Source organism: Lutjanus erythropterus, chromosome 19 (genome assembly GCF_056507025.1).
Source record: "Lutjanus erythropterus isolate fLutEry1 chromosome 19, fLutEry1.hap2, whole genome shotgun sequence".
NCBI lineage: Eukaryota > Metazoa > Chordata > Actinopteri > Lutjaniformes > Lutjanidae > Lutjanus > Lutjanus erythropterus.
In genome coordinates, this window is record NC_139335.1 from 32308509 (window position 1) to 32323174 (window position 14666).

The 14666-nt window shown below is 38.0% G+C and overlaps 1 protein-coding gene across 1 annotated transcript; it reads left to right on the forward strand.

Moving 5' to 3' along the window:
* On the forward strand, positions 1 to 12479 carry LOC146310160 (cytosolic phospholipase A2 gamma-like). Its single transcript, XM_084745245.1, has 15 exons — positions 1 to 54; positions 1543 to 1650; positions 2165 to 2307; positions 3925 to 4111; positions 5982 to 6084; positions 6761 to 6901; positions 7785 to 7838; positions 8007 to 8072; positions 9184 to 9333; positions 9419 to 9565; positions 10756 to 10839; positions 10967 to 11121; positions 11723 to 11894; positions 11986 to 12154; positions 12461 to 12479. Exons 1-15 carry the CDS (start codon positions 16 to 18, stop codon positions 12477 to 12479), a joined length of 1737 nt encoding a protein of 578 aa, XP_084601371.1. The 5' UTR covers positions 1 to 15.
* Positions 12480 to 14666: the final 2187 nt, after the last annotated feature.

A 14666-nucleotide genomic window follows, 5' to 3' on the forward strand; every position in this document is an offset into this window, starting at 1 on the left:
CAGCAGGTCTTACAGATGATGCAGTCTCCTGCATCCAACCCATTCGCTACCAAGGTGAGCTCCAGAATCTACATGTAGTGAATGCTGAGTGCTGCCACACTGAAGTTGTATGTTTGTCAGCTGAAATAGGTCTCATAAGATGCTGCTGCTAGGAAATTAATAATTCATTTCTGTTTGCAAGACATATTAGACAGACAGATTAGAAAAAAACCTTCTTGTTATATATTCTTGATCACATCTGTGTGTGTCAGTGCGTGTGTTAGTGTGCCCAGAGTTAATCTAAAATACTACTGAATTGATCAGCCTAATTTTTTTTGTGCACCTTCATGACTTTATGTTGAAGGACCTCTGTGAGTCACAATTTTGAAAAAACCCTTTTGTGGCTCCACGAGCATCATGTTGTCAGGTCATCCCATTATTGTGAACACGTTATCCTAAGAACATCTTGAGGGAATTTCTTCACAACTTGGATCAGATGTTCACTTGGACTCAAAGATGAACTGATTAGATTTTGGTGGTCAAAGGTCACATTGACCTCAATAAACAAATTTTTGGCCATAAGTCAAAAAAATTTATGCTAATAATGACAAAATTGTACAAAAATCTAATAAAATGATGAGGTGTTGACGTTTAATGTTCAGCTCTCTATCAGTCTTTTGTCCTCTGTCTATAAAAAAAAGTCTCTAAGTGAAGACAGCATGTTTCTCACTGGAAATTATTCACTGGAATCACACATGTAGTGACAACTTCCATTTTGCTAAGAAAAATACACTTGAGTGTGGACAGACATGGATGTAAACTGTAATTTGACTGGTTGGTGGAGACAAAAACTGTGAGGCAGTAATTCTCTATTTTATACGACCATTGACAGCTGACTTCTCACTCTTCTTGAGTGGGCATTAGGGGCCGCAAGAGATCAACAACTGCTTCAGTTTGAAATCTTGTTTCAGCTCGGGACTTTGTATGTTGAGGTCAAGTTAATGTTGATGCAAAAATCTCAGCTGGTTGCATCTGGATGTTGTGGTGATATTGCAGTAGGTGCTTCACCGTTTGTCTCCTGGCAGGAATTTGCCAGAAAACAGATGGTGAGTCTAGTTAGCACTAATGACTACTGAGTCTATTTAGCATTATTCTTTGCTTGGGAAACAATTCAATTTAGCTTTCATGGGGCCCTGTAGTCGTAAAATTTATCAGAACAAAAAAAGGATTACTGTCAAACAGTAACAGGACATTGGCACTCAAAGGTTACAGATAAATTGATTGACAGAATGGCTAATTTTGACCCTCAAAATGTATATAAAACTAGAGCCGTCTGCATAGTGTAGAAAGTATTATTTCTCAGCTGAACAGTTCTTTAAATATAAGATGCAAATGTTTTTTGATATTTATGCAGGTATGTGTACTATCATGGTATAAAATGATTTCCAAACATTTTAACTCTGTTTACTGTATGGACACCTTACAATAGCTTCTCTGCGTGTGTGTGTGTGTGTGTGTGTGTGTGTGTGTGTGTGTGTGTGTGTGTGTGTGTGTGTGTTGCAGCATGTGCGTCAACTCCAGTCGATGTGTCCTGCAGAGCAGGACTTTATCCTGAGGAGGAAACAAATTGCACAGAGGGCACTCATCAGACTGGGAATCAATTGTCCACTGGTACGTCTGAGGAAACATTACTCTTACATCAAAAGACAACTTTCTTTTTCTTTGTTTCTCCCTTTCTCGCTGTTTGTCCACTTTAATACTTTGCACATATATGTCAGCTTTTGAGAATATTCAGCAGGCAGAGTTGGCAGGGTTACTTTAAAAATGTACTCCAGTACAGTTACTCATTACCTGTTAAATGTAATCCATGTATTACAATATTAAAGTCATGTAACTTAATTACTTTCTGTTACTTTTGGATTACCTCAATATAAAATATGGTGAAATTGTTTTTTGTTTTTTATGGCTGCAACCAACAATTATTTTCATCATTGTTTAATTGGTTGATTCATTTCTTAATTAATCAGTTGGTTGTTTGGTCTATGAAATGTCAGAAAATAATGAAAAATGATGGCAGAAATAAACCAACTTGCTTTAATATTAGTATCTTTTGCATTCATCAGCCTCTCCTTTATTTTTCTGTTGCTACCATCACCCATGTCTCTCTCTCTCTGTTTCCTTCCAGGAGGCAGTTCCTCATGTGGCACTCTTGGGGTCAGGTGGGGGTCAGAGGGCAGCTGTGGGTCTGGTGGGCTCACTCTATCAGTTGCAAAAGGAGGGTCTGCTGGACACGATACTCTACCTCGGAGGAGTTTCTGCTGGCTGCTGGTAAAAACCAAGACACACAGTTACTACACACAGTTAATATAAACACTGATCTGACAAACCTTATCCTGCGTCTGTACAGCGCCTCCTGGTGGTTCATCGATGAGTACTACACCTGTATTTAGAGGGGAGAAAGTTCCTGGTTTGAATCTTTCACCTGTATGTCATTACTCTTAATATAGTTCAGCAGGGCTGCAAGGAGCTAATGACAAACAGTCATTTTTTGCTTTCATTATCTACTCACCCTCATGCTGATTGAAGGTCAGGTTTAAGTTTTTAGTCCACAAAACACTGCTGGAGTTTCACAGGAAAACAGTACCTTCCCTGACATGCCAAGTTGACTTGAAGACGAAATCTTCACTGTAGATCCTTAGCTTGGAGCACACCGTCTGAACAAGGTGTGTGTGGTGTGACAGTGTGCACATGCAAATGACAGGCATGTTGGGAGACTTGGATTACACCACACGAACAGTATTGAGGCATTTTATGTGGCACGCCACATTATGGTGATATGTTACAGTCATTTTAGACATCTTTTCAGCAGATGTGATTCTCAGTAAGTTGGAGGAGCTTAAAAAACATTTTTTAGATGTTTCTTATCATAAATTCCTCCCACAGTGGCAGCTGCGGCCTCCATCATCTGGTTGAAAACAGGTCAACAACAGGAACTGTAGCCTGTGTATGTGATTTGATCACAATATTTTTATGGATTCATGTTAATATAATAGTTTTTTAGAACTAACAGGACAGAATTTGGGATGCAGGGCAACAGTTTGTAATTCAGGACTGTCCTGAAATTTTCAGGACGTCTGATCACCCTATGCCTCATGGGTATTGCAGTGCAGCTTGAGTTGACTGCTTGCACTAGCCTGCAGCCTACTTTCCTTTTGGTAAAAAGCCTTTACTCAGGCTAAGCTGCTTGTGTGCACCTTTGATTGTATCAAAAAATGTCCTGTCAGTGTTGATGGTAAATGTAGTCCGCCTGCTGCAAAATGACACTACAGTGATGTCGCTAGTGTTAAGAAAGATCTACAGGAAATTTGCACTTGGATTATCTGAGTAATGCTCATGCTAATGCTGTGTTTTGGCTGGTAAAGTATGTCCTGCTCAGACCTGATGTCAACTCTGTGTCCTGTATTAGGCTTTGCAGTCAGCTAAACTCTTCCTCATATTCTTCCTCCAACAAACAGAGCAGGGTGTTGTATTTGGACAGGTTTAAGATGCCAAAGTGTGAACATATTGTGTTGCATTTAAAATATTCAGTTCCTCTCTACAAGGTGAACATTTTGGCAACTATAAACAAAATAATCACTTAATGTCAGATACACAAAACAGGAAAAGAAACACACTACTTCCTGTCACATTTACTAGTTTTATTTACTTACTGGGTAGAAATTGCACTACCTAAACTTAAGACAGGGTGGCAGTAGATAAAGTAATATCCATAGACTAGGGTGGTGATACAGGACAACATGAAGTTTCCACACAACACACACTCACATTACTCCTTTCATCAAAGAAGATAACAGATTGTTACGTGCTCTGACATATTTTTGGGCTTATCATTGTCAGTGGTTTTTCTGTTTTTAGATTGAATTTAGTTTTGTTTCCCTCCTTCAGGTCCATATCGGCCCTGTACAGCGACCAACACTGGAGCTCCAACATGGACGCAGCAGTGACCAGGCTGTCCGGTCCCGGGGTGCGGCTGGCGCAGGTTGTGTCCTGGTTGGGAGAGAGGTCAAAGGAGGAGCACTTTTCTCTCACTGATATCTGGGGGGTCCTGACCTCTGCTGGGATCATGAAACAGGTACATTACAAACACACCACATAACCAGCAGTGGGTCAGATTTGGAGCCTTGCGTGAACCACTGGAAAAAACACCAGGAGAATCGTGTGGTTTACACTGCAGACTGGAGTCTCTGTTAGCAGAGACAAACCGCTACATCAGACTTTCTTTAAAAGATCCTGTCATTATATCAAGAAATACTGGTATTATCCCAAAATAATGAGTTAAGGTCTGAAAATAATGAGTCAGTTTGTCAAAATAATGTGCTGGCATATGAAAATATTAGTTTATATCTCAAAAGAATGACTTATGTCAAAATAATCAATTATTATCTCAAAATAATTAGTATCTCAAATTTTATTATTCAGTGACTATTTTGAGACAGTTTCTCATTATTTTAAGAGACTATCTCATTATTTATGGTATACTCTTTAGTATGACATCATTACATAGACTGACCTCTGACTAACTTCCAGTGCACTCTGTACTTAGAGTTAACTAATAAGGAAAATTTAATAAAAAATAAAATAATCCTGAACCCACAGTTACATCACTGTAGGGCTCAAAAGGTTGTAAACACTGAATGCTAGGTGGTCTTTCCCCTAAAATTATGAAATTCCAGTCCTGATACCTGGCAGAGTTGAAAGAAAGCAGTGGGCTGACCCAGCGGACAGACATTAAAAACACACTGTAACTTATTGATCAATTGACAAAATCATTTTGAAAGATATGCATTAAATACAGTTGTAGAGGGACGGATTGAAAGCTGGATGTAAAGATTGTGTTATTTGTAATTCAATATTCTAATTACATGTGGCCTAAATGCCTGGCTTCACACACACACACACACACACACACACACACACACACACACACACACACACACACACACACACACACACACACTTACTTGTGTCTGACACCCCCCTGAGGATAAAAGCTCACAGTGCAGGTTTAAAGGATGGATGGATGACAATAACAATACAGAAAGCTTTGTTCTTTGTGTGTCATTAATAATTTTGGCTGTAATTTTACTATTTATTAATATATATTTTGCTTTGTTTCTTACAAGTGCCACTATCACATGAATGTGTCAAACATTTTTTTTTCATCTAAAACCATTTACAATCTAAAATGATTTTCTTCACTTCCCCACAGAGGTGTCAAACACACGCATTCTTTACTTCTTTATTTAGATGAATTGATTCTTGTCATACATGTGTTTTTAGTTTTTAACTTTTTTTTTGGTCTTGTTACATCTTGTAAGTCATTTTTCATCTTTTTAGATCTTTTCATCTTTTTATACCTTTCCATCTTTTACGTTGTTTTCATCTTGTTATGTCTTTTACATCTTTTTTGTCATGTTATGTTCTGCGCACCTTGTTAGGTCTTTTAAGTCTTGTTACATCTTTTTTGTCACATTTTTTTTTGTTTGTTTGTTATGTCTTTACATCTTGTACACCCAAGGAATCATCTTTTCTATTGTCACATCCATTTAGGTTGAAATCAGTCTTGATGTAGGGAGGGCAGTGCACAGTAGAATTTTCTGGCCATTTTTTGATGGGTCAGGCTTTACAGGGTTAATTCCCCTCTTATGCATTAAAATCGAAATAACAAGCCTGTTTTGAAAATGTAAGTAGTAGAAAGTACAAATGTTTGTGTTCAAATGTAGGGAGCAAAAGCAAAAACCTGCCGGAAAAATAAATATAATAAAAATAAACTTTATAAATACTCAAGTAAAGTCCTACACAGACACCTGAAAATCTAATTAAGTACAGTAAAAACCGAGCTGTTTTCTACTTCTCTCCACTATTTCTTTCTCTAAATCAAAACTGACCTATGTTTTAATGGAGCAGGTTCACAGTTCACTGACCTGATGCTTTCTTTGCAGTTGGACCCTCGACGTCTTTCTGATGATGGCGTCAACCCCTTCAATCCCTATCCCATCTACAACGCAGTCAACAAAGACTGCCTGCGACACGGACCTGAAAATGGTACTGAACACATACACACAAGACAAACACACAAAACTAAAAACTCCTCATACTGCAACATAACACTTTAACAACCAATTTCAATCCATCTTCAAACACGGAGACATGAAGCACAAAAATTCAGTGAGTTATAGGTGCTGAGACAAAAAATGTTACAACTGTCCCTGGTCTCTCGTACTTTATTTTTAAATTGGAAATCAAAACCACTTGTGTTTAACTTTTATGATGGAGGCGATGATAGTTGCTAAGCAACCAAGATGCATCTCTGACTGTGCAAAAAGTAACAGAGGCTATTTCCATGTGGTCAATATGAATGCCTATGGCAGAATAGGTCAAAATGATTACATTTTCTTTGGTTTTTGTGTAATTTATATATATCTAAAAAAAAATCTTCAGGGATGTAACACCCAGTCCTATGAATGAATCTGCATGAAAATGCAGACACTTTTAGTCAGGTACCAGCAGCATTGGATTATTAATTCAACAAAGTTATTGCACACATAAATTTGAAAATAGTCAAAAATGACCATCTTGGCTGCTCTAGTGTTAAAGCACTACAGAATGAAGCTGCAACAAGCTCTCTGTGCAATCCCTCAGGTTTATAACTGTCTAGTGTTTTCTAAAATTAGCTGTCTGTCTCATATTTTTTGCCTCTGTGTCCGTGTCCTTGTCTCAGGTAAATGGTTTGAGTTGACTCCTCATGAGGTCGGCTTCACAGATCTGAGTCTCTACATTAACACCACTCATCTGGGCATCAAAATCCAGGACATAGATCTTGGAAGTAAAAGGCCAGAGATGGATTCGGTCAAGCTGCTAGGTGGGTCTGTCTCTTCTGTCTACTAGAAACACAAGGAAATCTGTCCATAGCCAACTGTATGGAAGCCCAGAGAGGCCACAGCAGTGATTTATGTTTTTAGTTTTACCTATTTGACTGTTTATCTACCGAATGACACTATGCCATTTTCTCCTGTGCTTAAAGGAATAGTTCACCCAAAAACGAAAATTCAGTCATAATCTACACACTCTCATACCAACTGCAGGTTGTGTTTAGTTTTTTAGTCCGCAAAGCACTGCTGGAGTTTCACAGGAAAACAGTGTTGCAGAACCTGTCAAATAATTGAGTTGAACTGAAATGAATGGTGATCAGTTTTCAAACAGAAACAGACTCCACACTGCTCTACTACAGGAGCTGGTTAGTGCAAACATTTTTTGGGGGAAAAAAATTCAATAGGATATGTAGAATAAAATGATTTTGATGAAATATCACTATTTTAATTTTGATTTGGTTATTTTTCTTGACAAAAGTGTTCATGATGTACATGATTTGTTGAAGGAGTGTTGAAAATCTGACTTCTACTTGTTTTTACCATATCTCACTATGAAAAATGGTGCCATTTTGGCAGTTTTTAAAAAGAAAATACGTCCTTCAAACCCATAAGCAGGTTGTGAGGTTCAGAATTCCACAAATGAGATATAATATGAATTTAGCCATATTTGGAGAAAGCAAACCAAGATGTTTGTCGAGCTATTCTACAAGTCCAAAAAGGTTGAATCCCACCCTCAGAGGGAACAGGAGGTCTAGCTGGAGACTGGTGTGAATCAGGCCTAAGTTCAGATAACTGTAACATATTTTACTGGAAGATATGAGGTTTTATTGTTAGCAGAATATTTACCATGTATGTGTCTGCTTTGTCATGCAGGTATAGTTGGCAGCGCTCTAGCAGATGAGGAGATGGTAGTATATGGGCTGAAAGGTAAAAAACTTCATTTGTCTCAAAATGGGTAAAGAAGTACCTAAACATTGTGAAATGTGCAGCAGTAGAAATGACTGTGTGTGTGTGTGTGTGTGTGTGTGTGTGTGTGTGTGTGTGTGTGTGTGTGTGTGTGTGTGTGTGTGTGTGTGTGTGTGTGTGTGTCATCAGATATGATTGGTGCAGAGGAAGCTGATGAAAACATCTTGCTGGACGTGCTGGGTCTCTGGACTGAAGGTAGCAGGTTTATAACACCATGGTTGGTTAAATATACTCTGACAGCTCATATTATGGGTATCACTCATTCTTGAGAACTGGGACAAATTATTAGCATCAGTTATATCAGAGCTGGAGAGTATTTCTTCATTGATAGAAGAGCAAAGGACAACACTGAAAAGATTACAATGGTTTTCACTCTTTTCCTGACCGGCTTTGACAAGAGTTTAATCTGATTGGTTGAAGTTAGCCCGTGTTAGATGTGATAGACAGATGGTTCATCAAATCACCTGCCAAGTGGTTTTTTGAAAGTGCCTACCATTTTCCAAACAGTTTCTAAGGACAACCTCCCCATTTTTTTCAATTTCTAAACTTCCTCTGTGACAGAAAACACCCTTATCCTAGACAAAATAATATAATACAAGCCTTTAAACTCTAAAACTAACAATATCTACGGATAACACAGGTATTAAAAAGTGTTTTTATAATCAGCTCTGTTTTAAAATATATATATTTTTTATGAACATGTTGGCCCTTTAAAGTTGTGTCCCAGAGTTCCGTCAACTACATCAGATTTTTACAAAAGCAAAGTTCAATCAGGCATAAAAAGGTTTAGCTATACCCTAAGGAACCCCATCTCACTTCCTGGTTTAAAATAGTCAGGAATTCTCCTCAAGCACTGGTAAACTGTGTATTGTTTTAAATCCAATTCATTATGTATTATTTCTATCAGATGTGTCTCAACCATAACATGTCAACTCTGTAGTCCTTCTAAATCAAAATTAAATAAGAATTATGGTCTACGAATATGTATTCTGATTATTATTAATGAGACACTTTAAAAAATAAAGTGGTTGCTTATCATGACTATGCTGTGAAATGAAAAAATGTAACATTTTTTCAACTCTGTGTGATGTCAACTCAGTGTCTACATTTAATAAAAATGAAATCACTAGGAGGTTGGCCTGTTACAAGCTTTAATAACCAAGAGTTTGATCCTCTCAAAAAAAATAATTTTCCAGCATAATTGAAGAGTAAAAATCAAAACCCTCTAAAAATACAGGTTTGTCCCTGTTCTTCAGAATGAGTTGTATATAAGCATGTGCTGTATTTGTATGTTTCTCTGTATCAGTACCAGAGCACATCAACAGTTTCTGGGACGTCTTGGACCACTACATGCGAGCATACCACAGTCTTCTGAAGCTGATTGAGTTGTGCAGAAAGCACACAGAGAATGACCACTTGTTATCTGGGCTGGACCATCTGCAGAAAACACTGACAGGTACTAATGATAGCAATGAATCTGAAACTTCAAATATCCAGAAAAGGTCTCTGTATTCAGTCAACAATGAATTCATATTTTCCAGAGCATCTGAACTTTGACCCCAACGGATCATTTAAAGAGAAGGGCCCAGAAGAACAAAAGCACATTGTTGACCACTGGCGTCACGACCTGACGGATGCTGTACATTCTTGGATTGACAAACTGCAAGACAAACCAGTCAAACAAATTGGTCAGTGCCAGACTCAAAATATTCTACAACAATAGTTTGTTGCTGCCGCCCTCTGCATGTTGTTAATGAGTGCAGTAGTTTCCTCTGACATCCATCCCACTGTATTATAGTCCAGAAAATACTTTGACTAAATAGAGGACTGTGGCACCAATTTAAAAACTAGTTTCTGCACAAACCAAATGCCTGTAACAGGCAGGCTCTGACTGTAAATACCTGTAAATGATTCAAACTTAAAGCTGCATTCATAGGCAGGTGGCAGCGTAACGAGACAATTACAACACTAAAATAAACACCGAGCAGCAGTGTACATGAATGTACACAACACTGACATATTACATCATATATAAGACATATTGTATATATATATATATATATCAGTGTTTGGAATACAAAGATACAATGTGACTTACTTTACTTACTGTAATAGCACTACTTTTGACTGATTACTTTTTTGAGCTTAATAACATTGCATTAACATTGCTGAAATTTCAATGTGCTCATTACTCGTTACATTTGTCCTACCTGAAACTGCTAAAGACAGAAGACGTAGCAGTAATCTAATATCAGCCAACATTATGGTGGCATGAGACAAGTCAGGTGATGTGAGCTGTTTTTTTATTGTGGTGTAAAATTAATTATTTAAGTATCATCTGATTATTTTCTAACATCTCTAGCAATGCTTGGTTAACATATCCAGCTTCCTGTGGCTCTCCTACTAAACCCTACTATGGTCTAACCCACAGGTGATGAAAGTAGTGCAGCTTTCTTGATTAATGGACAATAGCTGTTTGAAAATGTGAGAAAATGGTGAAAAGCGGAGTCAAGAAACCAGAGAATATTCACATTTAGGAAGATGAAATCAGAGAATTTAGTTGGTTTTTTTTTCTTATAAAGTGACCCAAACCAATTAACTGATTATCAAAATAGTTTGTGATTAGGAACATTGTATTGGAGTATTGGAGTATGGCCAGGAGCATTACTAAAATCATTTGTGATAATGGGTACAATGAGAGATAAAAAAATTGACAGTTTTTTTTTTACTATAGAGTGATTAATAAGAGAATTAAGGTAGACATTTATAAGTAATGCAAAAGTTTCTTTGTCGAGTGACTGATTACTTTTATAATGCAGTAATTAGTAGAGTAAAAATTTTGTTTGTTTGTTTGTTTGGGTCTGCTGTGTTTTCCAAGGTGCTTGGTTGATGCAAAAAGTGTCAACACTGATCTGGAAATGGGAATGGGGAACAACTGAAAACTTCCTCTACCAGTACCCAGGTAGGCTGAATGGTCGTCTCATTGTACAGTTATTACATTTACAGCCCTGTCATCAGGGAGACAAATGGTGGAGGACAGTTGAATGAGGTCCAACAGTTGCTGTGTTGTGATTTGTGTTGCTGTGAAGATCCCGCTGTGCCGTCATGCATCAGAGACCAAACTCACCTGCACCTGATAGATGCTGGTGTCATGATCAACATGCCCTACCCGTCCTTCCTGGGACACAAGAGAGAGGCAGACCTGCTTATTGCTCTGGAGCACACAGCTGATATCACCTTCAGGGTAAGACGTTTGGACAAAGAGTGTTTGTGGGAACTGGTGTGTGGCAGAGATCACACATTCTTGAGAATCAGAACAAATCGTGGCCAACTAAAAACTCTTATTACTACAAACACTCCTGTTCCAATTCTATGATTTCTATGTTTAAATATATCTAATTTATTGATTATTCACAACCTTAAACAATTATAAAATGTGTTAAAAACCTTCAAAATGTCAAACTAACAATACCTACTGATAACAGAGTTGTAAAAATGTGCTATTATAATCATTTTTATTTTAAAAGAAAAAGTTTTTGTTGACATGTTGGCCCTTTAAAGTTGTGTCCCAGAGTTTTGTCAGCTCCATCAGATTTTTACAAAAGCAGGATTTAATCAGGCATAAAAATGGTCAGCTATACCCTAAGGACCCCTGTCTCACTTCCTGGTTTAAAAAAGGCAGGAATACTGCTCAAGCATTGGTAAACTTTTTTATTTATAGACAAATTCATAATAATATTGCTATCAGATGTGTCTCAACCGTAACATGTCACCTACAGTACATGGCCCTTCTAAACGTGTTAACAAATAATACAATAAATGATGTGAAACTGCTCTCTGCACAGACCCTGACTCTCGCCAGAGACTACGCAGCCAGAGTGAACAAGCCTTTCCCAGAGATCCCCGAGGAAATCCTGGAAGAAAAAGACTGGCCGAGGGACTTCTACGTGTTCGATGGAAAAGGGAAGGCGCCCACCATCATCTACATGCCACTCTTCAACAGAAGAAACTGCAAAGGTCTGCTACACCCAAAACTACAACACAAAACACTCAAGCCTAACAACACAATCAATGTCTATGATTCACCTATGGTTTCATTCTGGTCCAGATGCGGAGGAGATCAAGGCGAAGATGAGGGAGTACTCTACCTTCCAGCTTCCGTTCTGCCCAGAGAAGGTTGACTTCTTGTTGAAGACGGCAAAAGACAATATAAAGTGCAACAAGGAAAATCTGCTGATGGAGATTTACAAGGCCGGTATGCGCCGACACTACAAGAGGTAGGTGGAGCCCGCTCAACGCACACCGCTCTTTTGGCACATTCTTGCACAACACTGGGGTGGAGTATGAGGGCAGACTGACACACAAATAGACAGATGTGTAACAGGACTCAAATTGTTTTTTTATGAATGAGCAAAAATTAATCAATGAATGAACTAATGATTTTTTCCCCATCTTCTTTCTTCTTTCATCCTCCTCCTTATTCTGCTTTCTTTTCTTTTTTCTCCTCTTCATTTCCTTTTATATCCCTCTTCCTCCCCTTTTTTTCTCTTCTTCTTCTTCTTCTTCTTCTTCTTCTTTTCCAGCTATTACAAGAGGCCTTGAGCAGCGTCTGACCTCTAAACTTCATGGAGTTTGCGCACAAGAATTGACAGCATTTTCAAAGATTTGTTTCATTTCTCCATTTTTATTTATTTCCCCAACCCTATGCTGAATTGCTACATTCATTCACTAAGGAGTTAATAGTACAATTGAAATCATGTTTGATGTATCCCTGTAACATTTGGATGTAATAACATAAATGGAACACTAGAGGTCTGTCTATGTTCACCATGTTCTGACTTGTATCAGTAAACAGTTTCCCTGAATGTTTCCCATCATCAGAAACCTCTGTCTGGTTGCATAAAAGCACTTAGGTCTTAAATTTCCATCTAAGGATGCCTCAGGAAAAACTGAGTTGTAGAAAATCATCTTAAGGATTTCCTAAAAACTCTTTCATCTCTATGTATTTGCCTTTAGCTACTTAAGTATTCCTGTATGTGTTGCTAGAAGGTTTTTAGTGGCCATTGTCCTTAGAAAATTTTAATTTGGCGAACATCAGACAATGGCTAAATTTATGGTGATTGAAGAGGAGGAGACAACAAGACATATTTTCCTGTGATATAAAATATATTAAAGAGTATAAAAGGGTTACAAACATTAGTGGGTGTGCATGGTGTGTAAATTCTTGTTGATTCAATAATAAAATGCCATTTCAGAGTTGGATCTGTTTGTTTGTCTTTGTTCGTTCCATGTTATATTAATATATTATATGAAATATTAGCTAGCAATGGTTGACTGTCAGTATGGTCATCAGCAATCTGAATAAAATTTATTTATCCAAAAATTTGTTTATCTAAAATCAACTGAACCACAAAACTTTACAGGTTGCTGACATGTCCTATTCATTTTGCTCAACTTACCTGGTTTTGTTGTTACTGGGCCTGTTAATCTTCTCCTAAATAACCATATCAGGAGCACGGTTGTAAGGTTAGCGTCAATAAGCTAATTAACTCAAAGTAAAAATCTTAATGATAAGGTCACTTTATGGCCTCCACATTTGAAAGAAATTTGACAGCTACTGTAAACATACTATACAAGAAACGTGTCTCTAGCACTGATTATAGGCTTTATTTAGAACCTACCCAGGGGCTTCTTCTTTTATATTCCAAGGTTCATATCTAGAACCCACCCAGGGGTTTTACTGACAACCCATTTATATTCCAAGGGGTTTCATTTAGAATCCACAAATGGGGATTCTACTGAGAACCCTTTATATCACAGTAAAAAGAACCCATGACGAAAAAGTTTTTCCAAGGATTTTAACAAAACTATTTTGTCCAATAAGGGTTCTTCATAGACTCCTTAGCTTTATGAAGAACCCTCGATGAACCGTTTCTTCAAAAAAGTACTCCTCAAAAGCAAATGATTCTGGATAGAACCTCAGACCTTCTGGGGGAACCTGTTTGGAACCCTTATTTCATCTCTAGTTTTATGTCAATGACACATCCTTACAAATAACTTAGCAAAGATTCTGATATCACATACATAACAGAACTCAATCTGTTCTGAAGTTACTCCATCAGCTGGTTGTTCAGTAACTGCTTGTTAGCTGTTGATCTTGTGTTGTTCCTTTGATTAGTTCTTGCTCAGTTTTGTTCTGTATCATCCTGTTTCCTGCTATAATTCTACTTTATCTCAGTTGGTAGCCAGGCCGTTTTGACAAGTTTTGACCTGACAGTGAGCTGTAGGATTTACTGAGTCCACTGTGGGACATGGTCTGTCCCTGTCTCCTTCTTTGCCACTCTCTCTGCTCCTCACAGTTGCCCCTGTCTCTGTCTTTCTGTCTCTATCCTGTCCAAGCGATGCCTTGAGATGTCCAGTAGATAACCCACAGGGTTTCCAAGCTAGTGAGGTCCTTGGGGGGGAGGGGGCAAAGATCAACATCTAAACCACCAACTGCCTCCTAAAGGAAGTGACTCAAGCCTAAATCTCACCCCAAAGCTATCGTGTGGTATTGTGTATCTCTCCATGTGAATCTGTCTGATGTAGTATTAGAATAGCTTCATTGTATTCATTCTTCATTGCTCTTTAGCCTTTTAGTAAATGACTGTGGAAAGTGCCAGTTTGCAGTCAAAGGGGGACCACAATGAATGGAAGCCTGATGAAAGAGGAAAGAGTCCAATATTTCATCAAATGACAGTATATAGAAGGTTTATGAGAGGACATAGTAACACTGGGATAGTCTGATTA